General features: G+C 57.4%; 1 protein-coding gene across 1 annotated transcript in view; it reads right to left on the bottom strand.

Annotated features, from left to right (window-relative positions):
* SCN5A (sodium voltage-gated channel alpha subunit 5) overlaps positions 1–26020 on the bottom strand; it is a 95045-nt gene that overhangs the window by 53454 nt on the left and 15571 nt on the right. The window contains exons 2-10 of the mRNA XM_032408974.1: positions 25512–25826; positions 23021–23139; positions 15488–15577; positions 14071–14199; positions 7663–7754; positions 4180–4410; positions 2568–2631; positions 1051–1192; positions 310–507 (exon numbers count right to left, since the gene is read on the bottom strand). Coding sequence (XP_032264865.1) covers positions 310–507; positions 1051–1192; positions 2568–2631; positions 4180–4410; positions 7663–7754; positions 14071–14199; positions 15488–15577; positions 23021–23139; positions 25512–25784 — 1338 coding nt within the window. The 5' untranslated portion in view covers positions 25785–25826. The remainder of the gene's footprint in view (positions 1–309; positions 508–1050; positions 1193–2567; positions 2632–4179; positions 4411–7662; positions 7755–14070; positions 14200–15487; positions 15578–23020; positions 23140–25511; positions 25827–26020) is intronic.

The raw sequence follows: 26020 nt of genomic DNA, 5'->3' as shown, positions 1-26020 counted from the left end.
AGCATGCATCACAGTCGCAGACACCAGCTTTACCCAGCACGCACCATGCTTACAGGTACCAGCTTTATTCAGCAGGAGCTATGCCCACAGGCACCAGCTTTGCCCAGCAAGCAGCAGTTTTATAGGCACCAGCTTTACCCAGCAGGACCTGCCTTTTATCCAGCAGATGCCACGTTTACAGTTATCAGCTTTACCCAGCAGGCACCCGATTTACCCAGCATGTACCAGGTTTCTGGCACCAGGTTTACAGGCACCCACAGTTAGGAGAAGGCTTGGTTTGGAGGCTCCTTGGCTGCACTGCTCACCCACCTCATGCTCTTTCTTGAGCATCTCCATGGCCTCCTGGAAGCGCTTTTCCTTCTCCTCGGTCTCAGCGATGGTGGCTTGGTTTTGCTCCTCGTAGGCCATGGCAACCACAGCCAGGATCAGGTTCACCAGGTAGAAGGAGCCCAGGAAGATGACAAGCATGAAGAAGATCATGTAGATCTTCCCTGCAGACCTCAGGGTCTGGGGGAGTAAGGCGATAGAGGTTATCTTCACTGGGGTCCCTTCTAGGTCATGGTCATGGAATTTCAAGTTGTCCAGTCTGGCTGTGCCAAGGGTTCAAATGACCACAGCCTGGGGAGGGAGTAGAGCATATCCTATCTATAGAGGTAAGTGTTCTAACCTATAGAGAAGAATGACCTACACGCAGGGGATGGTGTCCCACCCATAGAGGGAGGCAGAATGTTCCAGGCAACAGAGGAAATGTTGCATACATAGAGGGGACCATTCCATCACATAGGGTGAAGTGTTGCACTCACAGAGCACAGAGTATCCCATATAGAGGGATGGGTACTTGTTTACCAGCAAAAAGAAAGTTTCTTTGCTTGCTGTGTCTCATCCCTCAGATGCAAGGGTCCCTGTCCCTTATTCCTTGAGGCTCGTCAGCTCTTGCCAGTAGAGAAGCTGCTGGGGCCACTTCTGGCTAATTCACCTGTGCATCCTGGTCCCTGATGTGTGTCCCTAGCCTGTTCCTGCTGTTCCTCTGCTGCCCGGGCACCCATGTACCTGCTGGTAGAGGCGCTCCCAGTAGTCCTGCGTCATGAGGCGGAAGAGTGCAAGGAAGGCCCAGGCAAAGGAGTCGAAGCTGGTGTAGCCGTGGTCAGGGTTGTCCCCTGCCTTTAGGCACCGGTAACCCTCGGGGCATGTCCTGCAGTCAGACACACAGACTCTGTCCCGTGCTGTGAGCCCCTCCCCCCCCCCCCCCCACCGAGATGCTCCCTGGGCCTTGACGCATCTCCCTGGGCAGCCCAGCTATGCCCCACAGCTTCATGAGGCTGAGTTTCACGAACTTAGTGCCACGCTGCTGGTCCTGCTGCCGTGACTTTTCATGCCATGCCTCCTGCCTGGGACATGGTCTTCGCCTTTTCTCTGCCCATCTGTATTCAGCTAGGCCTAAGTCCAGCTCCCTTCTGCCCACATGATACCCGAGTTGCCTCTGCCCTCACAGAGGAAGTGCCAAGGGCCTGGCTCACAGTCTTTTCTCTGGCTGCCTACCCCACAGGGAGATGGGCACAGAGTTGGCATGCAGTGGGGGGAGGGCAGCAAGGCTTGGTTGAACAGCATGGAGCTGAAGAGCAGGGAGCCCAGGGCAAATGCCAGGCCGTGGGGTTGAGGGACGATGCTGGGGTGGACAGGCTGGGGTCTGGCCACGTCTGGAGAACGTGCCCATTTGCATGACTGCACACATAAGCAGAGTGAGGCGGAATGATGGTTCCCAGAGCTGGATGGGACAGCCTCTCTCCCAAAGATGGACCACTGGGCTGGATTCATGAGTGTGAGAGACAGAAGGTGGGGGGCAGGGGACTTGGCAAGTGGGAGGACGCAGCCTCTGTGCCTTGCTCATATCCTAAGACCCTCCAGACAATCTCCTTAGTGACAAGAAGGGCTGGAACCTCATACCGAGAGATGTGGGACTGCAGCCCCACAGAGCCTCTCCCTCACCAGATGAGCCTGGGTGTCCCGCTCTCCCCCTAACAACTGTGGCACGGTCACACTGATCCAGACCCCGTACACACAGGGCCCCAGGGCCCTGGGAGCCGCATGTGGTTATGGGGCATCTCTGGGCACCACACTCGGGCTGCAGGTGCAGGCTCTGCTTGCCCTGGAGGAGAGTCTAGGCTGCTGGGGGAAGCCATACTCACTCCTGACCCAGTGGACAGATGGGTAGGGAGGGAGTGAAGACTGGATGGAGAGGGAGCAGCCCTGGGGGGCTTCCGCAAAGGAACCGGAGCCAGGGTTGGCCTGGCGGGAGGCACTGCGCGCTGTGTTCGCCCTCCCTGCAGATCTGAGCCCTCATTCCTTCACCACCTCAGAGCTGTCTCCACTGTGGTGGGGGTGGGGTGGACAAGATGCCAGGGGCCTAGCAGGGAACAGAGGCAGGGGAAGGCCTGGGGTCAAGGGCATAACCTGAAAGCACAGTCAGTTGAGAAAGCACCGGGCGGGGGCCCTCCCCTGCCGCCCTCGCCTCACCTCACCTCACCCCTGTTGGGTGAGGTGGCCCTGGGGGGGCGGGAGCCACATACCCGGCATCAGAGCTGTTCCCACACAGTAACACATCGGAGGTGCCGTTCTTCAGCAAGTAATTTTCTGAAAGAGGAACAACGGACGGTGAAGGGCACGTGTGTGGCTCAGACTCCCGGGGTTCCCGCATGGTGCCCAGGGCTCTGGGGAGGTAGAGACGCCACTGATGGTCTCTTCTCTGGCCCTGCCCTGGCCCCTACCCTCTGCCTGGCCAGGCCGGAGGCAATTCCAGCTGCTACCCTGGCCTGCTTCCTACTCCTCCTCAGACGTTCAGCTGCTAGCATCCCCCACACTCCCAGAACACTCAGGAAGTCCCCACAGGGAGCCTCTGTGCCCTGCCCCGAGCTACTCAGGAGGACAGCCCGGGCCAAGAGAGGCCCTGAACCAGGAGGCAGGGGTCTGGGCAGAGACCCAGCTCGGCTATGAGCCACGGCATGGTTTTGGCAGGCTACTGCTCAGCTCCGTCTGGGCCCACTTCTTCGTGCAAGCAATACAAGCTACAGTCATCGTGGCGATACCGTGGTCTGCTCAGACAGGGCTGGGGCTGGACCAGGTGACATATGCGACATCCAGTCCTGTCCTCTCCCCTCTGGCCATCTGTCAGTCCCCATCCCCCACCACTACCTGCCTTAGTTCTCAAACTGTGGTCCCCAGGCCAGCGGCAGCAGGCATCAACTGGGAACTGGTGAGAAAGGTAACTTCCTGAGTGCTGCCCCAGGTCTACGGACTCAGGAACCCCTGGGGGTGCCGCCCAGCAGTGTGGGCTTTCTGGAGCTCTCCAGGTGACTGGTACACATGGAAGTTTTAGAACCACTGCTATTTGGCCACAGCTGAACCATAAGCAAATTGAGTCAGTGAGTTGTGGTCTGTTTCTTCTTCCAAAGTGGACTGCTGGTGTAGGGAAGAGGCCCTAACTTCAGAATGTCCCTGGAGGTCCTTGTGGCCTGGAATCTGGCCTTGCACCAGTGTCTACCTTTGAACCAGACTGATGGTACTAGTTAAGAGAGGTGCTGGTCATCAGCCTGGACAATAGAAAACCATGTATCTGTGAAATGACAGGAGGGGCTCATGAGATTTTGTATAATCACTGAGCTAGTTCCGACCCTCTCTCGGGGCTTTGGGGGGCATGCACATGGAATTAACATCCTGGCAAGAAGCACCAAAGTCGACTGAAACATCCCATGCCACGCAGGTGGGGCCTTCGCTCTGAAGCCTCACAAACTACCCCAGCCCCGTGTCCCACCCCTTCTCCAGCTGACACTCCTTTCTGGGCAGGCAGGCTGGTCTTCTCCCCATGCCTGATTCTCGAGGGTCTGTCCCTGCCTCTAGCCACGGCAGCTGCCGTCCCTTATGTGCCTCTCCAGCTGAGTCCATCCTTCCTGTTCCCCAAGTGTCTGGCCATCTAGCCTGAGAAGTCATGAGGGCAGGTCCAAAGTCCCCTCCCCTTTGTCCTCTCCTGGAGTTCCAAAGAGCAGGGGCTGGGATCCCCGAGCACACCTCTGGGTCTCCAGAGGCCCGGGTAGGGCTGGAATGGCCGTTGGGGGCAGGTCTGCCCTCTGGCGAGGCCCGCGTGGCCTCACAAAGCCCTGCCCGGGCCACAGAGTGAGCCTGCACCTGGTTTGCTGAGGTAGTGGTCCAGTGACTCCCAGACCTGGCCGTTGGCCTCCACAGAGCCGTTGGTGTCGTTGAGTGCCGTGAAGTTGCGGACACACTTGTGCCTCAGGTTGCCCATGAAGAGCTGCAGGCCGATGAGGGCGAAGACGCTGAGGCAGAAGACCGTGAGGACCATCACATCGGCCAGCTTCTTCACAGACTGGATCAGGGCCCCCACGATGGTCTTCAGACCTGGGGAAGGCAAGAACAAGCAGGGGGGTCACCCACAGGTCCTGTGCTCCCTGCTCCACTGGGTGGGGGCCAGGCCTGAGGGGGTGCTGGGCCAGGTGGGCAATCATGAGGTGGGGGCAGGTGAAGGAGGCCTCTCTTGGGCTTTTCAGACCAAAGCTCCCATTTCCTCCATTACTAAGATTCTGTCCTGATTCCCCCGGGGGCAAAGGTCCAGTCTGGCCGTGTATTTTCAGAAGGGCCCAGGCCTCTTTGCTCTCCACTAGCCACATATATGAAATGGGTATGGGAAATGCTGGTTTCCTGAAGAAGAAAACACTCAAAGCCTGTCCCCGTCTGGCTGGTCCCAAGGTATGCCTTTAAATGTAACCTGTGGGAAGGACACTGAGGTCCAGGCCCATTCCAGGGCAATGGGAGAGTGTCTGCCTTGATCCTGAAGATGGGGAGACACAGCCATTCCTGGTAGAGGACTGTGGTGTGTGCTTGGGGGATGGGGGCGCTATCAGGAGGTCTGGCAAGGTCATGGTGGGTAATGTCCTAAAGGGTCTATTCTGGCTAGGGCCCCACTTTTGGAAAAACTTCAAGGGCAGGGGAGGGCTTGACCTATTTTGCATTTTTCTCCCCTGCCCTGTCCCTCTGGGACCCATCCCGTTCCATCCCATTCCCCAAAGCCAAGAGGCCGTGATGTGTTAGTTGCACGGCCCAGCTCCCTGCAGAAGCCAGCACCACAAAGCGAAAGTGACAGAAAAGCACGTGTAGACGCCTTTGGTCTGACACTGAGCTACTGTCCTACGACAAGTTTGAGTAGAGCATCTGGAGCGAGGGGGCTTCTCTGCCAGCAGCAGAGCCCAGCCTCCCGTCCCCACTCCCCACCCCCCATCAAAGCGACCAGATCTCAGATTAAGCTCCATCCATCCATCCATTGTCCAGCTGGTTAATGTGTTAGGAGCACCCATGGTGGCCGTGCCCACAGCTGCCGTGCCCATGACCTCGAGACAGGGAGGCAGCGATGGGCAACCACGGGAGGGGGGGGGGGAAGTCCCCCACTGTGTCACCAGCGCTGCTGCCTGCCCGCAGCTCAGAGGCACTCAGCGTGCTTGGTGGGAATTGTCCCGGCAGATGTTGGCAACTGCCCTGGGCAGGCGTGGCCCCTGCAGGGGTCTGGGCCTGGAGTGGTGGTGTCAGTGGGATCCCCATTCTGTAGCCCAGGGCGCCTCATCTCTAGCAGAGCTTCTAGGACCCCCTCAGGGAGCCCACTCTGGTTCTGCTCACCAGGCCCGGAGACCCTGCCCGTACTGGATGTGGCAGGGAGCACAGGGTAAGAGGTGGTGGGCAGCAGACTCTGCCTCAACTAGCATCCAGTTCAAGGCCCAGCGAAGCACTTCCTGGCCTGTGGACATAGCGTCCAGGGGGGACAATCAGTTGGTGAGCACAGATCCAGTCCTTTAGATATTTCTCATATTGATGACAGAGTTCACTTCTGGCAAGAATGAGTCCAATGAAGTTAACAGGATTCTTTCTGAAAAGACCCAAGAAGGGAAGGGTCCGGGGCATCAGCTGGGAAACTCTCCTGCCACTGAAGTTCTAACAGGCTGGATGAAGAGCCCTTGGAAACCAACCATTTGGACTTCATTCCCATTTTGTGGGAGAGGAGACCGAGGTCTGGAGAGGGCCAAGGCTCTTTAAGCCTCAGCTCAGGGGACACCTCCTCCGGGGAGACTTCCATAATGCTGACCACAGCATTGTTCTAATGACCACTTTCAGGGTCTTTTGTCTGCTTCCTCACTGGGGGTGCTGGCAGCTTTGAAGAGATCCAGTGGGCCTGGGTTGAGGCTCGAAGGCTTCCTCCCTTACTCCAGGACTGAGAAATATTTTCCTTTGCCAGCCTTTTTTATAAAACAGACTGGAACATGCCTTTTCCCAGCTGCTGTGGTCAGTGTGCTTCTCTAATCCTGTGGATGGAGGAGGTGAGGTTGTCCCCGGGACCCTAGAAGACAGACCCTGAGGCTTCTAAGCATGTATGCGTGCACCCAGGCCAGTGACAACACCTGTCTCCACGGCGGTGACTCGGTACACTGGGGGCAGACTGGCTCTTAGCAGGGGTCTGGGCCACTTGCGGGGAGCACATCCTACGGGGTTCAGAGGCCAGGAGGAACATTCTGGGCTCAGTTTGAACACGGCATAAGTGGATGGGGTTCCTCTTATAAGACAATTAAGCCCACCAAGGGAGAGTCTGAACTCCTCCAAGGAGCTCAGAGCAGGGCCCTTGCCTTCCTGGGGAGATCATGGCAATCAAGGGCCCAGGACCTACGGCTTTCCAAATCAGGAGCGGATGTAACCATCTGCTTCACTGAACTCCTCCCTCAGCTCTGACACTTCCCCAGATCCGTGGCATACAGCCTATCTCCTGCTGCCTTCTTAAAAGAAGTGCCTTCTCCAGTTCTGAGTGTGGCTGCATTCAGAAAAGGCTCTGGGAGGAACCTCTGGGCAGTGCCCTGTGGGCTGTGACATCATCATAAGCCTTTTGAGAGCTTTCCTGGATGGATGGGGGTAGGCCGGCTTTCTAGAGAGGCCGTCCGAGCTTAGACTTCCCCGGGTGCAATTGCCAACATCTGTCAAGGAGAACTGCTTCCTGAGGCTACCATGCACGGTCCACTACACCTCTACCGCACCATGCAGCGAGGGCTGGTAGACGCCAAGGCCCGATGACACCTGTCCGCAGAGTACACTCTGTTTCACAAAAGGAGGCTGCGGAGGCAGCTGTGCGACCAGAGGGGGCGCAAGGCAGGGACTGGGCACTCAGCCCCGAGTTTCCCTTTTTTATTCTGGGCGTGTGTGCGTGTGCGTGTGGTTTCCCTCAAACTCAGTTCTTTGGTTTCCTTATCGGAGGATGATGCTTCTGGCTGAAGCAATTCACATTCAAGCTTTTAGCTATTCAAAGCGCTGAGTTCGGTTTGGGAAGGGCCTCACCATCTTGGGAAGAATTTGGGTTCAATCCAGGACCTGCCATGGGAGCTGTGTGCCCCCCGGCGTCTGTGAGGGTGGGCTTTGATGGGGGGGCAGCCCGAAGCCCCTCATGAGGCTCTGAGGGGACAGCCGTGTCCGCCGCCGACAGCCCCCACAGCCGAGCTCTGGGAAAGGTATTCTGGTGACAGGCACATTCGGAGGGGCCTTCCCAAGGGTCGCCTTGGGCCCAGCTGGCTGGGAAGGCCTGAGTGTGTCCCTCCAGCCTTGGCGTTTAACCTGATTTTTCACCTGAAATGACTGATATAGTTTTCAGGGCCCGGAGGACTCGGAAGGTACGTAAAGCTGAGACATTGCCCAGGTCCACAAATTCAGTTGTGTATCTGTAACAAGGGAAAGTCACACACGAGACAGTGACAACACGCCAGTAGGAGACACACGATTGGGGGGGAGGGGAGACAGAGAGAGAGTCACTTGTAGCTGAGATCTGAGAGGCAAATCTGGGCATCTTACCTGGGATAACTGAAATAGTTTTTAGAGCTCTCAGGACTCTGAAAGTTCGAAGAGCCGACAAATTGCCTAGTTTTATATTTTCTGATACATACCTGCAGAATCAAACCACAGTTATTGGGAATTACAAAGCAGCACCTCAGCCTGCCCTCCCCGACCCACCCACTCCCTTCTCCCGCTCCCACAGGGAGGGCTGCGGATGGCCCAGGGCTCCCTCGGGTTCTCTTCCTCCTCTCCACCCTCCTGACACCAGACCCTCGGCGAGATGACTTAAGGATGTCCACATAGGAAGCCCCCACACGGGAGGTGGCTCTCTCAGCGAGGTGCTCCTGATAGCCGGGTGACAGAGGAGCCAAGGGGGATTCTGGTCCCAGCTTTGCTCTGCATCTTCTGTCGTCTGTGATCAGCTCGTTCCTGGCTGCCCCGATCTGTGGACCCTCAAGCCCTGGTTGAGACCCTCATGGAGGCGCAGCTAGGTCTCCGGGGGCCGACTCCCCCTCAGTGTCATCCCAAGACCTCCGGAGACCCCCAAGGATGGCCCTGGGTCTTCACAGGAGGAGGAACCTCAGGAGTGAGCCGCCCTCTAGGTCTGCTTGGGCCCGAGTGACACTCAGCAGGGCTGAATGGCTGAGACGTTCCAACCTAAAACTCAGTCATCCATCCGTGGTCTTCACAGGCACAGGAGGAAGGAGTCTATCTCTGGGGGGCAGGGGACTGCCCAAGCAGAGTGTGAGGATGTGCGTGGATGGGCCAGGTGACCAGGATGTCTAAGAGCTGCGTGGACAGTGTGTGACCAGGACCATTGGGACAGTGGCGAGTGACTTGTGATATTTAACCAAAGATTTCACATCCACGGTATCTGACGTTTAAGCGAAGGCGTCTGATGTTTAACAAAGGTCGGTGGACTCAGGATGTCTGATTTTTAACCAAGTGTGTCGTACCTGGTGTCTGAGTGACATTGGACCCAGGACGGCAGACCACTGAAGCCGGATTAAGTGCCAAGGGTAGGATGATCATGCAGCTGGACTCACTCTGCTGGTCAGTCTGGAACTCCAGGCCCTTCCACTCCGCTCAGAGCTTCTGAATCTGCTTTCAAGCTGTGGGTAGGCTATGTCAAGGGACTCAGTGTCCTGGAGTCAGCCGAGTCCTGCCTTGTCCAGCTCTAACTGACACTGGGCTGACACCAGATTCCTCATGTCCTCTCATGGGGCCCTTCCGTCTTCACGGGGCCCTGGGGATCATGCTTGCTCCCTCCTTACTCACCGCATCCCTTCAGAGATGAGAAGTCAGCAGACACGTTCTCAGAGCTTTTCTTCTGGCTACACCAGATCCTTTTTGTGGTGTGGTTTCCGTTCTTCCCCTGGACTCGCTTCAGCTTGTAAACTTCTGATGGGGAGTAGAAGTCACCTCCCTTATTCTGGCCCAAATACACCTATTAATTTGGTCCAAGCTCCCTCTTCACTTTTAATGGCTATTCCATCCTCTGTGATGACTCAGATCCTCAAACCTCTGTCCCACATTCTTCTTTCAGGCTTTATCAGCCTGCTGGTGGCTCTGGGCCCCATTTCCCGCTGCCGGACAAATAAGTGTGGCCTGGGACAACAGTTTCTCTTTCTCGGGACACTGGTTCCAAGATTGTCTCTTCTGGTCACAGGGAGTGAGTAGAGCACTGTGCAGATCAGAGGGAACCAACTGTCCTTGCTTCTCTTGTCCCCCACAGACCCCGTCTGTCCCCTCACATCTTCAGGGAAGCCCTGCCTGTCTGAAGCTTGGATTCTGCCTGTCTCTGCCTGTCCCCGTGTAGAACTCATCTTCCCACACCCTCAGGCTTGCCCTCCATTCATGGTCCGCCTCCTCAGCAGCTGGTGCTGAGCACAGAGGAGCCAAGATCCCAAGGTGTGTGCTCCCAGCAGGCTTGCAAGGCCAGCCGAATGGCTGAGAACAGGAGCGGGGCTGGTGGTCGTGTGTGAAGTCAGGACATGTGTGGGAGGGCAATGCTGAGGAGAAGGAAGTCTTGAAGGTGAGATGCAGGGCTGGGTGAGGGCTCTGCATGTCCGTGAGCATGGCTGTGACATGGGGACCGCTGCCCTTTTACCTGCTTCAGAGCCTTTGGCCTGGTTGCTTCCCACGTGCGGGCCCTAGATCCCCAATGAGGCCTCTCTTGGGGCCCCGGGATGTGTGGTCAGAGACCCTGTAACGCAAAGGGCCAGCGTCGGCAGTGGCTGGGTTGGGGGTAGAGCTTTGCCCCTGTCAGGCTGGCAAAATGTTCCTCCAAGCCATTCTACTCCTTCTGCTCTGGCCAAGCTGCTGGGCAGGGGCAGACAGCTGGGCTGGTGGGCCCCGGATCTGACACCGAAAGAGCAGAGGTTGGTGAGGGAGCACCCCATCCATCACACCAGCCCCAGGGCGGCGGGAAGCCCTTTTGGAAGCTGAGGACCCCAGAGGAAGGGCAGACCTCCTCCTGCTCCACCCCCATCTTCCTGTGCAGCCCTGCTATTCAAGGCAGACGGCGCCTCCTGGGCTGTTGGGCAGAGGTACAGCCCACCCTCTCCTCTCTGCCCTCCCTCCCTTCCCCTCCAGGTTCGGTTTCCATAACAACCCCCGGAGGTGGGCGGCTGTGCTAACGGGCAGGTAATGCCCAGCCAGCAGGGGCCCCCGGGAAGAACTCTGGCTGGAGGGTTGCCTGGCAGGCCTCCTGGCAACCCGGACCCTCCCACAACCCCTACATTGAGTGGGTGGGGGATCAGGTGGAAACCGTAGACCTGGCGCGCCTCTCGAGTAAGGGGACCTGTTTTAGTTTCAGCACGGCTGCTGATTCATTCCACAAATTTGGGCAAGAGGTAGGCTCTCTTGGAGCCTCAGTTCCCCATCTGTAAAATGGAGGATGGGGAGTTTCAGCGAATCGACCATTTCTGCCACCCAAAGCTCCTTCGATTATTCTAGGAGCACCCCCTCCGCCCCCCGTTACGGAGCCATTTTGACTATAGCAGGATGCATTTCACCGCATTACCAGGGCAGCATCGTTTTCATAAGGCAGGGCCACTGCCAATCAAAGCTGCCAGGCCAATCCAGTCCACAGCAGAAACCTGACATTCCAGTGGGTCCATGTGGCCCCAGGGGAAGCGAGTGCCGTTTCCCTGAGATGCTCAGGAACTTGGAAATAGTCTGCTGGCTTCTGAGGCTCTGTTCTGCTTTGTCACCCCTGGTTCTGGTACGGAACGAAGGCAGGCAGGCAGGTCTTGGTGAGGAAGGCACACCTGCTCTGTGATTCCAAGCGGAAGAAGCAGTTCCCCGTGGGATCCCATGGGATCAAGACAGGGATTCTCTCCTGGGATAAGACAGCAGGACTCACTAAGGGCCTGAGGTCATTCAGAGCATCTCCCAGAGACCTCCCGTTAGGCAAGGGACCCAGGGTCTGGGAGCATCACTGCTGTGACACAGTCCTGTTTGGGCTCCAGGATGGGAAGGTAGGACAGACGCAGGCAGATGCTGTGTCCTGTCCTGCCAAAGCCCCCTTCCTGTGACACCAGGCCCCCAGGGGCCCAAGGAGCACTGCTCCCCTCCTGTAGGGACCCTGGAGCCTGGACCTGGCATAATAATCCTGCTCCCTTCCGAAGTCAGTGCAACGTCCTGGCTCTGCATGGAGAGGTCTCCTTCCCTCCTCAAGAGTAGGAGCCTCCCTACTCCGTGTTCTCAGCTGATGATCGTGCTTCTTACCGTGGAGAAAATAGGAGCAATCAGAAGAGAAATTCTCTTCTTTCATCACCAACTCTCCCAACCCAGAAATTCTGCCTTCCCTGCTCTGAAGGCCAATGCTCCACGTGGGCCCTAGCTTCCTAGCCCTCCCGACAGCTCAAGGGCTTTGCTCCTGCAACTCACCCCCCTCCATCATCAGGCTGCCCTCCCGCCTGGATCGTGTCCCTTTACAAAGACATCTCCCTTCTTGAATAGTGCTGCTCTGCCCATCTTCCCCACTCCCAGCATCCTATTTTCAGTCTCGTTTACAGCTAACCCCGCAAAGTGCATGTCTATACTTGCCCCAGTCTCTTGAGCCCTGTCTAATCAGGTGTCTGGCCCCCCATGTCTGGTCAAGGCAATCAGTGGTGTCACGGTCATTAGCCATGTCAAGGTCATCGGTGTCACGTCTCGGACTGCCATGGACTGTGCCTTGGATTTCTTCAGCCTCCTCAGGGCATCTTTCAAGTGGAGTCACGCTCCTCAGCTGGCTTTCAGGACAGTCCTCCATCCAGGTTTTCCTCCACCCCCCATGGCAGTGCCCTCCAGGCTCCTTGGCTCACCCCTTCTTTCCTGACCTCGAGATGTTGGAGCATCCTGTGGTACCGTCCCCAGGCGCCATCCCTTCTCTGGCCACACTCACTCTAGATGATTCATTCATCCGGTCTCCTGGCTGCAAGTCTCATCTGCACCTTGATGGCTTCTAAATATATATCTCTACCTTGGACCTCTTTCCTGAACTCCAGACAGGAATATCCAGTTGCCTGTTCCATATCTCACCCTGGATGCTTTCAAACTTAATGCAGTTCAATCTGGATTCTTGATCGCCTCCCTCCCTCAGCCAGCTCCTCCCTCATCCTCCATTTCAATGAATGGTAACCCTGTTCACCCAGCTACTCAAGCCAAGCCCACCTGGGGGTCTCCTGTCAGCCCTACCCTCAAAGTACATTCAGAATCTGACCATGTCCCTCAGCTTCTCTACTTAAACCCTGGTCCCCACCACCATCTCTCTCCTGGCTACTAAAATAGCCCCCCAGCTGCCGGGCAAACTTATAATATATAGCTCAGGTCACGTTACTCCCTGCTTCTCAACCGCCAATGGCTCCCATCACCCTGGGCTCTCACCACCGCATGCAAGGCCATGGGGCTGTCCCCCACCACTCTGCCTTCTCTCCTGCTATACTCTCCCTTGCTCACTCAGCTCTGCCCAGGCCTAAGTCTACACTGGCTTTGGGCAAGTGGCAGCGTCTCTCAGAGCCTCAGTTACCCCACCTGTAAAACTATGGGCTGGAGTCAGCTCACAAGCAGCGCACCCAGAAACAGAGGTCCCGATGCATTTTCTAACCACCAGACTCTCCACCTAGCTGGAAAGCAGCCTATCAGCAGGGTCCGGCTGCCCGTTCTCCCCTCTCTTCCCCACAGCATGGCTGAGCGCACAGCTAGGGCTGCTCATGTCCGGGGTGAAGCAGACCTCGTCACACACGAACAAGCGGATTCAGTGAATCCAAGAATCCTAGAAAGCAGGCGCTGAACTGAACCTTTGATACCACCGAGGCCAACACTGTCCTTTCACAAGTCAGGGAGAGGAGGTTCTGCAAGGGCAGAAGTACTGCCCTCACCAGCTCTGCTCCCTGACAAGGTGTGGGGCCCAGCCTGGGTTTGCTGGCTGAGCCCGGGCCACAACTCCTGCACACGAGGCCCACCATGATCAGTTGTCGCCACCAGAACACAGCATCCCGTTGCTGACACATCCCAAGGGGAATGCCTCAACCCAACCTCAGCGAGGATCTCTTTCTAGACAAGGAAGCGGGGTCCCAGCCTGCATGGTGGCAGGCCAGAGATATTCACATTTACTCTCTGGCAGGCTCCTTGGGTGTCCTTGGCATCTGTTTTGTCATCTGTAAAATGGGGACAAGGAATCCCCATCCAGGATACCTCCCCATCCAGGATACCTCACTGGATCATGTCAGTGACCAGGTGCCTTAGAATGTGCCAAATGTGGAGTCCTTGAGTGGAGAGAGCGGATGCGCTGGTGTGCCTGGCATGGGCTCCTGGGGATGCCCAGTCACGTCTCCAGGCTCCTTCTCTTTCCCGGTGATTCATTCTTAATCACCTTGGAATCCAGGTCATTATTTACAGTGGTCCAGGAGTTTTGGGCTGTAACACTAGTTTCCCGCGGTGGAAAGGGCAGAGGACGCTAAGCCAGAATCGTAATGATGTCCCTGGAACACAGGGCTGCCACAGGGCCAGAGCTGAACCCGCCGGCCTGACCTCCGTGGCCCACCAGGAGGAGCTGGGGGCCTCCATCCTGTCTTCCTCTTGCCATAGCAGTAAGGTGGGCTGCTCTACAGCCACTTGCAGACTGCAGCGGGGGGCCCAGGGCCAGGGATGATGCACACGGCCCTGACGACGGCCTGGCATAGCACGGTACGGCACAGAGAGCAAGGTACTTACGCCATGACAATCACACTGAAGTCCAGCCAGTTCCATGGGTCCCGGAGGAAGGTGAACGCATGCAGGCAGAAGCCTCGAGCCAGAATCTTGACCAGAGACTCAAAGGTGTAAATGGCAGTGAAGGTGTACCTGGGGGGAGAGACCCGCAAGGTTTCTCAGGGAGGCTGCAGCCCGCAGGCCAGGTTGGCCGGGTTCCTCACATGCATGCATGAGCCCTATACAGCTCCGCTCTTAAGGAGCCCTCAGGCCGGACCCTCGGCCATGCCCCATGGCAGAGCTAGAGCCTTGGGCTAAACACTGGACTCTTTACTGCATCTCTGCACGTGTTTGCTCAGCATTGCTGAGTGCCTGCCATGTGCCCTTCTGAACTTTCCATTTTCCCTCTTGCTTGTCTTGGCGTAAGAAGACCCTCGACTTCTCTCCTCACCCCAGCCTCGGGGGCCATGCACACGGGCATATGGCGGCCTGTAAAGACACTCAGATCGGGTCACTCCCTCACCCTTGCTGGTGGGTCCTCAGCAGCTAGTGACAGGAGCATGGTCCATTCTCAACTACCTATAGGTAGCTGGGTACAGCTGTCTACCTTGCGCTCGGAAAAGGGGCTGAGGTTCTAACGCCTGAGGCTGGGAGGGGTGGCCCGAAGAATCCGGATGCCTAGATGCAGGGACCGTGGCCCACAGTCATCCCCGCAGCACTGATGATGCTGTGGTCCTGGGCGAACACAGAGAGCCACAAGGCGAGCCACTTTGGTAAGAGAGGCTGTCCCTGACATTCCATCAGTTCCCTGAAAACAGGCATCAAATGCCCCAAGGGCCTATCGGGTCTGTTTAAAACTCGTGGGTAAGGTACTTTCATTTGAGAAGGATGGGCCAGAAGCAGTTTTCTGAAACTGAGCAAATGGTCCCAGGAGGTAGCAGAGATAGCCGTGAAGTGGGGACAGCCCTGGGCCTTGCCCGGCTGCCACACCCCCTGGCCACACCCTACTGGACAAGGTGCGCCCCCAGTTTCCAGCTTCCTGTCTAAGGGGGATAGTGGCTGTCCCCACCCTACTGGGCTGCCCGGACGGTCAAAGGAGATGAGGCTTACTGTTCCATGGCAGCGCCTGGCACAAAATAAGTGCTCGATAGATTATCAGGATTTTATTTCGGAGCCTTCCTCAATGTGCTCAGTGCTGTTTAGGGTGGGTCAGGAAGGAATCTCCCACTTGGCCAACCTGGAGAGCTTCCGCCCCTGAGGCCACCGCTCAAGTCAAGAAGCTGGCAGGACCAGGAGCGGCCAGAGAGGGAAGGGGCGGGGCCACGGACCTTCCAGGTGGGTGAGTCCCACCGGGGACTTCTGGGGTGACTTCAGAGGCCACGGTATGTAATGGAAAGGAAGGGAGGGAGGGGCCGGCTACAGAGGCCCTGAAGATACTCACTCGACATACTTGGTCCAGGGTGGAGGGTCGTGCTGGGCCATGAACACGCAGTTGGTCAGGATGGTGCACATGATGAGCATACTGAACAGCGTGGCGCGGAGGTCAAGGAAAGCCATGTGCCGGCCAGGCCACTACGGCCCGAGGGTCCTGCCCTTGCGGGTGTCATGCCATGCCAGTGCTGCCAGATCAATGAGGCGGGGGCTCCAAGGGGACACCCTGGGGCTGTGCCCAGGCCCTGCCAACCTCTCCCCTCCCCGGCACTTGCAGCCGGACACCTGCCCTGCTCAGCAGCCCCTTCGGGGACCAGACAGCTGACATCGAACCATTAGCAGAGTTCCACATAGGGTCCGTCCTGGGGGGCAGGGAGGAAGACCCCCAGACCACAGAGGTTTTTACCCACAGCCGCATGGGCGTGCAGTCCTTAGCCCCGGGAGAGGGAGGTGGGATTTAGAAACTGCTCTTCAGGGGCCACCTCCTGGGGGAGAGAGAAAAGCCCTGGCGGCGGGGCTCCCAGTTCTCTCCCCTGCTTCCCCGAGGCTTTTCACCTTTGGCCTAGGACTTCTCTGAAGGAGTGTTCTGCTGTCCAAACTTATATACCTTGTCAGGACACACGGACACTGAGGATGCAGGCATGGCTCCTCGAACTGCTTCCTGCCCTTCGCATGTGCTCCACCTCATGCTCTCCTCCTCCCCCTCCTTCAAGAAACTCCTCAGCAGGTGCACCTCCTCTGAGCAGGAGCCCCCCCCCCTCCCCCCCCCGCCTTGAGCAGGAGTACTCCTCTGAGCAAGAGCACTTCCTCTGAGCGGGAGCACCCCCTCAGAGTGAGTGCTCCCTCTGAGCAAGAGCACCCCTTCTGAGAAGGAGCACCCCCTCTGAGCGGCCTGCTCTGACTCCTAGGGGACTGCATCCCCAGGGCATGGGGCATCTCTAAGTGTGCCCTTGCTCCCTAAGCAGTAATGCCCATCTGTTCCCCACCAGAAGGGGAGCGCTTCAGATGTTGGGACTGTGTCTTGGGCATCCTCTTGGGCCCCTGGCCTTGAACTGAACTGCCCCAGGCCTTGGCTCATGCCTGACTCTGGCTACTTCTCTGCTGCTTCAAGCTGGACGAAGCTCTGCCTAACCTCCACGGCCTCTGTCACCTCTGCAAGACCTACAGAAGAGCAAGGGGCAGACCCTGGGCCGTGTAGGGACTAGGGCACCCCCCAGGGGCCTGAGCCAGAACAGGGACACTCTGCTGCTCTCACAAATTCCCTCCCCAGCCCAAGAAGAGAGGCTGGGCTTCCTGCCCCCTGCGGCTGCCCCCAGGCTCACGACATGGCCCCGGCCCCAGCCCTGTGCACAGCAGCTGCCGGCCTGAGATTCCCTCCGGCTGCCAGGGAGCTGAAGTAATTGAGCCCTAGGGGCCTGCCTCTTTCCTCCCTAGCAGAGCTCCACCGTTTTCTGGCCTCGGGTCTGAGGGGGAGACCAGTGCCGTCAGCCTAGCCGGGGTGCTGACTTCTGGGAGGGTGTGGGTGCTGCCCCATCTGGGAAGGGAGGGGAGGGGAGTGAGGCCTCTCAAAGAATCTAGGTGCGTGCCCTCCACACTTCTAGTCCTCCTTCTAGGGAATCGATGGGATTAGGAAATAGCCTGCCAAGCCCCACCCCCAGTTTATAATGAATTCTCCATTTTCTCACCTGAGATGAAAGAGGATCAGGCTTTGGGAACCTCCCTCAGTTAAAGCAGAGCTGTTCAGCTCAGACTCCATGGCTCCAGGAAGTCCTGATTCCTTCCTGGTGGGAGGACACCTCTCAAGGCATGGGGTGTGGTGGGGAGGAGGAGGGGGGGCAGTGGGGGGGGAGGTGTCCTTCAGCTGGAGAGCTGCCCCACCTCTCCAGGCACAGGGTGCAGCGGGGAGGGGGGCTGTCCCTCAGCTGGAGAGCTGCCCATCCTTCTGCCTGTGGGCAGGTCTCCATGGCCGAGCCTACTCCCTTCTCCCTTACACACGCACCCAGGCTCTGTGCCAAGGCTGTCCTTACTGGGCAGACAGCTAACTTGCCCCTCAACCAGCTTTATTCAATGCCCCCCCCCCACCAGATCCACTACTGGGGATCCCAGGTGATTTCTGAAATATGAAAGTAATGACCCTAAGAGCAAATATTTATTGAGCCCTTCCTAGGTGCCAGGCTCTGCTCTCTGTAACCATTAACTAATTCAATTCTCCCAACAACCCAAGGCGGGGTGGGGGGGGGAGACTTTGTCTCCATTTTGTACACAAGGAGACTGAGGCACAAGGTCAGGCTTGAAGTTACTAGAGCAGGTGCAGTAACAGCCCTCCCTCCCCACCCCCCAGACAACCACATCCTAATCCCTGACAAGCACAAAAGGGATTTGTGGATGGGATTAAATTAAGGGTCTTGAGATGGGAGATCACCTTGGATTGTCCGGGTGGGCCCAGTGTCAGCACAGGGTCCTTCTAAGCGGAAGAGGGAAGCAGGAGGGTTGGTATCAGAACCTTGCCTGTGGGGAAAATTCCACCAGCGGTCGCTGACTTTGCACATGGGGGTGCCACAAGCCAAGGAGTCCACACGGCCTCTAGAAACTGGGAAAGACTAGGCACAGAGTCTCCCTTAGTGCCTCCAGAGAGGAACGCAGCCCCGCCGAGACCCCGATTTTAGCTCAGTGAGACCTTCTTGGACTTCTGACCTCCAGAACTGTATGGCGATACATTTTTGTTGTTTTAAACCACTACGTTTGTGGTGATTTGTTGCAGCGGCCACAGACTGTCGGTACAAAGCTGGTCAACGGCACAGCCCAGCTCTGAGCCCCGGCTGGCCCAGTGCAGGCCCCCCACTCTGAGCCCTGCCGCTGCACTGTCTCTGCATGATGACACCAAGGGGCGACCCACTGCCTCTAGACCGAAGGCCTGGGGTGAGTCACACTGCTTCAGGGGAAATGCTACCCCATACTTGGCCTCTGCCACTCACAGGGCAGTAAACCAATGAGTGAAGGGCTTTGTAAAGTATGTGCAGACTGCCACCCTGGGGGCGGGGGGGCCGGGGAATGAAATGGTTTGTCATTTTTTAGAACAAACCTAAGGAGCATGTGTGCCAGGCCCTGGGTGGGAGACAGGGAGGCATCTGAACAACTCCAAGATGGGACATTATGAGACACCAGACCTGCCTCTGGCTGGGCAGGAAGGCTTCCTGGAGGAGGCATTTAGACAGGCACCTAAGGCTGGGCAGGGTTCCTTTAGCAATCTGTCAGCGCAGCTGGTCACGGTGAAGCAAGGTGGGCTGACTGGGGAGACCCCTCTCACTGCTCTCACTAGAGCGAAGAAAAGGCCCCTGAGCAGTGAACAGCAGTGTAGATAGGCTACCTCGGACCAAAAGACTCGGCTGGAGTTGAGGTGAGTTGAACTCTGGCATCAAAACTTAGGGAAGAGCCAGAGAAGACAGCCCTTCTAAGTGCTGCTAGCCAGGGCCTGGGTCCCACGGTGGGGAAAGACAGGAGCTGCCTGTCTGGGTTTTGGCTTTTTGAGACACGGCAACTGGTTAGGGTGAGGTGCAGCCAGCTCTAGACCCTGGGCCACTTGACTGCTCGAAACCCTGCCTGGCTCTCCGCACCCTGAGGACGGCCCTTCCAGTATTCTCTGTCACTCCTATATGTGTGTGGTCTCTTCCTGCTTAGAGGTGTCTCTAGCCCATGTGACTCTGCTCAAAGCATCCCCAGGTCCCCCATGGAGCCCAGCAGGCAGCCAATACCGGAGAGATGAGTCAAGGGCACTCCGGGCCAGCACAGGACACACCTGTTTGCACTGCCTGGCAGTTTTAGGCCAATGATGGAGCTGGCCCCATGTGTGGGCAGAGGCAAAGGCCAGCTCTCTAGGTCTGAGCTCAGCTGAACATCTTCAATCCTGGTGTGTTATTGTCCCCAAACACCCACTCCCAGCCTCATGATTAAAATGCCGGCAAGGACTGCCTGCATGGCTGGTGGGGAATGCCTGAAACTCGGCCTGCCTGTCTTCGGATCCCGAGGAGTCAAAAAAAAAAAAAAAAAAAAACACACAACAAAAAACCTCGCAAACAGAAGGGATGCTGTGGGGGGCATTTTCATATATTTGTGCCATTCAATGAACATGCACACACACACACGCACACAAACACACACAAACATGTGGTTTGATTGCCCATTTGAATCTGCTAGAGAAACGTGGGAGGATTTTGTGAACAGATCCTGTGCACCCAGGAAGGCAGAAAGCTTCTCGGCGTGAACGTGAGGCCTCTCTGAATGTGACTGCAGTAGAATTGGGAATTCAGTTGGTTTCTTTTATTTAATCCTGGCAGGAACACATTCTGCAGGATTATAACAAAAATACATTGGAAAAAATAATTCTACATACCCATATTTACTTTTTAGGCCACTTCCCAGGGATGCGGTACAAGTGTGGCGCACAGAGCAAAGCTGAGCTGAATTACGGCGCCCTCGCCAGCAGGTCGCTGTGAATGCCTGCATCATTGCTAGTGAGTGGGTCTTCTTCCTTGAGAGCAGGGGCCGCCCTCCTGCCCCTTCCTCAGTTTGTCTTTGCCCCCTGGCCCTTTCCAAAGGGCCGAGCACAGAAGGGCGCACATGGGTGGCTCAGTACGTGTCTGAATGGATATGAAAATGTAAGCCAACCACGGGTACAGAGTTTCAGTTTTGCAAAAGTGCTAGAGCTTTGCCGCAGGACAGTATGCACATAGTAAACACCACTCAACTGTACACTTAAAAATGGGCAAGATAGTAAACTTTATGTTCTGTGTTTTTTTTTTTTTCACCACAATACAAAAGAATGTAAGCAGAGTGAAAGTTCACTATTCAAAACACGAAATCGGTATGCATTCAAAATTCATAGTGACTGCTAAGGGGCATGGGGCTCCTTTTTGGGGTGATGACATGTTCCGGAATTAGATAGTGGTGATGGTTGCACCACCATAGGAATATACTGAAATCCACTCAGTTGTCTGTCTCAAAATGATAAACTGTATGGTATGTGAATTATATTTCAATTAAGAAAAAAAGAGATACACACAGAGAGCTTGTGGATTCCTAGGCTTCACCCTGGAGCTTCTGGTCCGGAAAGGGCCAGGAATCTTCATTTTAAATAAGTTGCCCAGGTGAGCCTGAGGTGACCCTCACAGACCGACACCTGAAAACAACTGCCCAGGGCGGTGTGTGCTCGGATGGAGGGGCCCTCGTGAAAATGCAGGTTCTGGGGTGGGGCCCGAGATTTGGCAATTCTTACAAGATCCTCACTCTGCTGCTGCTACAGATCTGTGCGCCACATTCTGAATGGCAAGGCTCAAGGGCGCAGAGGGGCTGCTCCCAAACCCCGGCGGATCTAGACCCTTCCTCTCCCCCACTGCCCCCCAAGCCCACTAAGGGGCGCTGTTGAGGACCAGCGGAGGGCTCCCAATCCCAGGCAGCCGAGGATGGAGGCAGCCCCTGGGAGCCCATTGCAGGGCCTCAACCATGGCAAGCCACCTCCCTGGGGCAGCTGCCCTGGGGAACACAGGCCGGCTCTGAAGCCTCAGGCTTGGTCGTCCCCAATAAATGGGCAAGATAGTAAAGGGTGGGGGGCGCGGGGGGACGCCAGCAGCACCACGTGGCCTCAGCCACTGCTCAACGGACCCTCTGGCTAGGCTTCGGATGCCAGTGCCCCCAACCACCTCCCTGGCCTCATCGGGGCACCCCCACCCCGGGCCCAGCCCAGGGCCCTGCAGGAATCCTGGGGCTGCCGCTGCATCCCTGGGGGCTGCCCTGGCTGCCAAACAGTGCTGGGTTGGTTAGATACCTGGAGGAGAAGCCCCAGGTGGGAGCCCGAGCATGCTTTCAGGGAGGCCACGCCCTTGGAGTGAGGCGGAGACCAGCTCAGAGCTGGCGAGGAGGCCGGCCTTTCCTCCTCCCTCTGCTCTGTCCTCACCAGGCTGTGCCCACACGCTGGCAGGAATGACAACTATTCCTGTACCTGTCTTATCAGTCTTAGGGGACTGCACAATTCCCAAGGGGGCAGGCACAGGCTCCTGTTCAGCACCATACACCCAGGGTGCCCGGCAAAGTGCCCGACATCTACGGGGGTTTTAGAAACAGTTGCAGAATGGCTCAAAATTCAATCTAGAATGACTCTAGCCCCGCAAAGTAGGACGTAGCTATGAACGGCAGGCTGCTCCCTGAATGGAGCCCCTCCCCTCGGTGTCTGCCCACCCCAGAGCCCACCCCACGGCTGCCACAGCCGTGGCTGCACGTGGCACTTTCCCTGGATGCACACATCTAGCGAACCCTAGGAGAAAGGCAGGAGCGAGCTGGAGGAGGGGAGGGAGTGTCTGCATGCAGAGAACAGATTTGGCACTGAGCTCCTCCGATTAACCCCTGGGGTGAGGATCGGGCACTGGGGCACAGGTGAAATGGAGCCAGGAAGGGGCATCCCTCATCCCCGCCCGGACAGGGAAAGCCCCTGAGCTGTCAGCATCTGTCTCGGTGACTTAGTTCCTCACGGGGCAGCTGTTTTCCCCGAAGCCTCCTGCCCTGCTCAGAGGTTAATGGGTCTTTGCCTTGGCCTCCGAAAAGGTCCATCCAGAGTGGGGAATGGAGGGGGGACCGTGGGGAGCTCTATGGGGCCAGCCTGCCACGCCCACGGCTAATCACTCCGCAGAGCCCAGTGGCACTGATTCGATTAACAGCCCAGCCAGCTGCCAGCCGAAGGAAGGCTGCCCAGGCCGGCACCGTAAGACACAGATGCCCCCGACTGCATCCGGACACCCGCCTCCCCGCCTCGCCATCTGTGGGGCCCCTTTGCTGAAGTCCGCAGAACAGCCGTGATTGGGTGCTGGAGCCCTGTCCCCCATCCCCCGTCCCACGGCCTGAATGAGGTCCCCTTAGGGCCCAAAGGCCAGTCCTGTCCCCTGTTACACTGCAGCACTCCCAGGGCGTTCCTCCGCAGCCGACGGCTTTTTTAGGCTGCCGTTTATATAATTTAACGCTAACCAGAGTTCTTTGAGATAACTCTGAAACTGCAAACATTTTGTCAACACCTAATCAAAAAGCAAGTGTTGCCTCCCTCGAAGGATGCCCACGTGTGAATAAACCAGAGGTCTCTTTACTGGGAAGTGGTTTCTCCTTGGCTGAGCCCCGGTGCCCAGCTTGAGGTCCCTGCACGTGGATGTGGAGGCAGTGGGAGGGGACTTTGGAGCCGAAGCAGAGCCAGGGGACACTGGCAGACCTCTTTGTCTTCTGGGATCCTCAGTAGCTTGGCTTCTAGGACGTTTCTCTACTGAAGAAGCAGGGTTTCCCACACTTTCATGTGCCCAAGAATCCCCTGGGATATTGTTGAAATGCAGATGCTTGGTTTACAGGTCTGGGGTGGGGTCCAAGAGCCCTACATTTCCAACTAGCCACTAGGTGATGACCATGCTGCTGGGGTCCTCAGGGACCGGCACCACTCTCCGCCCCAAACACCCTGCCCACCCCCACGTGGGACCTAGACAGACACACAGCAGGGACTCACTGCAAAGGATATGAATGAACCAAAATCTTCACAGCTGCTCTCCGGACAGGGTGGAAGGGACTGAGGACATACAAGGCATTGGTGGCACTGAACCGGAAGATGGTCTTGCCTTTATTCAGCACGATGAAGGTCTGTGAACAGAGAGCTGCTTTAGGTTGGGGCGGTGGCCCCTAGGCCCCTGGGGAGAGAGGATTTTGGGGGGCAGTTGTTGGCTCAGAGCCCTAGAGCCCTGGCTAAGGGGTGGGGTGGGAGGAAGAGAGGGACAGAGAGAGGGGGAGGGGAAGAAGAGGGCAGGTCAGTGGCCCCCTCACGGTGTTGCCCGTGGCTGTGGTGGGATAAGGTCAAGTTTAGGGGAATGTCAGGTTGGGTGGGACTCAGTTCAGTTTCAAAATGACAGTCCTAACAAGAAGGGGCCTCTCTTGATCCTAGGCAAGCTGTTTTCACAGCAGAGGCCAGGACCTGGCTGATGCCCTCTCCTTCCCCTTCTCCCTTCTGATCCCTCCCTGCCTGCTGGGAGTGATGGGCTAATGAGGGAGCTGGGTCAGTGGAGAAGACTAACAGCTGAGAAGTAGGGATGGGAAAAGGCAGACCCCAGCCCACGGAGAGAGAAGCTTTCCCTGAGGCCCTGTCTCGGGGTCCAGGGCAGGTGTCAGCCCTACCCCACCCCAGAGGAGATGACTTGGTGTCTCCCCCAGGAGGATCTTGAGCAGCCCATGATGGACCCTCTCCCCAAGCTTCCAGAAGACGCTGTCCACACAGCACAACGGGGCATGGGAGTCGATAGGGGGTGCTAGAGGCTGAGCCCCGTGCAGATGCGGCCCTGGAGGACAGCAGTCCATCCCCAGCTGCCCAGGCTAAGGCTGGCACAGCTGAGGTGGCACTGCTCTGGGGCTGTGCTTCTCCAAAGGTTGAGCTGGTGAGACAAAGTTCTATTTAATCTGAGCTGGGGAGATAAGCTGACCGGGTATATCAGGACCAAAAGTTCTGCTGTGGTGCCTGGGTCACCCCTTGGGACTTGGGGCAGTGTGGCCAGGGGTCAGCAAAGAGAGACAGAAGGTTAGAGGCCAGAGTCATACCTGGGCCATGGTTCAAGTATTCCTGATCACAGGGATAGAAACCAGTGTCCCCGACTGCTTCCAGTGTCCCCGACTGCTTCCAGTGTCCCTGACCCAGCCCAGCCTTGACTCCATCCTCAACTGGGTCCTCCTGCCATGCCTTCTGCCTGTCCCAGCCGACTCTAACGTAGTTGCCACTCTGATTTGCACCTGAAAGCTGGACTGGCCACCAGCTTTGGCCTTAACCCTGACCCTGACTCTTACTTCCAGCTGTGACCAACAATGACCTAGACCCACCTGCCCTGACTAATCCCAGCTTCCAGCCTGACTCTGACCCCACCCCCACCTTCGTCATTTGAACCAGGGGGAAGCACAAGCAGGTTCAAGGTCTCTTCTCCCACCTGTGCATGTAGACTGGGTGGGCTTTCCCTCTACCCACTCACACCCACACCCGCTCCCATCACACATGGAGACACTGCACCACAGCACGAGCACGGTCACACACACACTCAGGTGCCTAGTGATGCAGACGCACAGGATTCACACTGCCGGCCGCATGCTCACACTTGCCCTGTGAGCACCGGCCCTGTCTGCCCTCCAGTGCTTCCCCAGCCCCGGCGCTGACTGCAGGAATGTGAGCAGGCACCTTCTTCCTCAGTACCTGGCCTTCTGGGGAAAGGCCTCCGCCAAATGCAAACCCGCCTTCCTCCAGCAGCGAGGCCTGGAAGTGTGGGCAACCGGCCGGGGACCAGGCCTCTGTGGGGCCGGGGCAGGGCACCCAGATGGGAGAACCCACCTCCTGGGTGGAAATCCCTGCTGGGAGAGAGCCTGAGTCACCCTGCCTAGTGCACAAAAGCTATTTCGTCTCCCTATACTCAGGAGGACAATGGCAGAACAAACACCCCCCCCACTCCCCGCTCTCAGATTTCCCACTGGCCTTCACAGTCCCATTGCCAGCCTGCAAGGCCCAGGAGCTGCTGCTGCGGGCCCCCGCCTGAGCTACCCAGGCACAGCCAAGGCCCAGTGAGTCCTCCGGGCCGGGGTGTGCGGGCAACGCACTGTCCCTAGTAGGAGACGGGACCACATGCTGTGCTCTGGAGCCCAAACTCAGGACAGGACTTAGGGCCCAACTCCAGATCATACACCTTGCAGAAAGTCTAACCACAGATGACCCTCAGAGTAGGCACTCCACAAGGAGGCAACGTTTCAACTGTGGCTGCTCGCTCCTTCTCTTCTAACACAAAACCAGATCAGGCTGCGTGATTCTGGCTTTTATTCTGGAATAAAATGAAAATGATCGGAATATAGATCCCCAATGACTCACTCCCCCAAAGCCCAGGGAGCCCGCCCCGAACGCAGCCCCATATGGAGGCGAGGCCCTCTCCCTATGTGCCGTGCTGAGAGAGGAGCTGCAGGAAGGTGTGGGCAGGGAGGTGGGCGGCAGTCACCTTTTGGGTGCTATAGAAGGGGTCCAGGTCCTCCAGGGGCTCCCCGATGAGCTCTCGGGGCGGGTTGCCATAGAGATCTGGCAGCTTTTTGGAGGCCTGCAGGTCCAGCTGGGGCCGGGGAGCCTCCTCCTCAGGCAGCCCTTCCCGGCTCTCCTGCGAGGCGGTCGAGCCTCGGGCTTGCTTCTCCGCCATGCGCTTCTCGATGGCCGCCAGGGACTCCCGGGTGAACCTGCGGAAGCTGCTGGTGCCCCGAGGTAACAGGAAGTCTGCCATATTCTCATCCTGCTTGTGGGGCACAGGCAGTCCTCGCGTGGCCTGTGGGGAAGCCAGAGAACACGGGTTGTGTGGGGGGAGGGAAGGGCGAGGTTTGCAGAGACGGTCCCGGCCACAGTTCCCAACCTCTCCAGAGGCACACCTGGCCGGCGCTGGCCTGGGCAAACCCAGGGTCCTCCGGGCTGTGGGCTCTGCGTGGGGACCCGCAGGAGGGTCCCTTTCCCATCCCAGTGAGC

The sequence above is a fragment of the Phoca vitulina genome, unplaced genomic scaffold, assembly GCF_004348235.1.
Source record: "Phoca vitulina isolate PV1807 unplaced genomic scaffold, GSC_HSeal_1.0 scaffold10, whole genome shotgun sequence".
NCBI classification, from domain to species: domain Eukaryota; kingdom Metazoa; phylum Chordata; class Mammalia; order Carnivora; family Phocidae; genus Phoca; species Phoca vitulina.
Note: the sequence above shows the minus strand (reverse complement) of the source record. Positions and strands in the feature narration are given on the sequence as shown.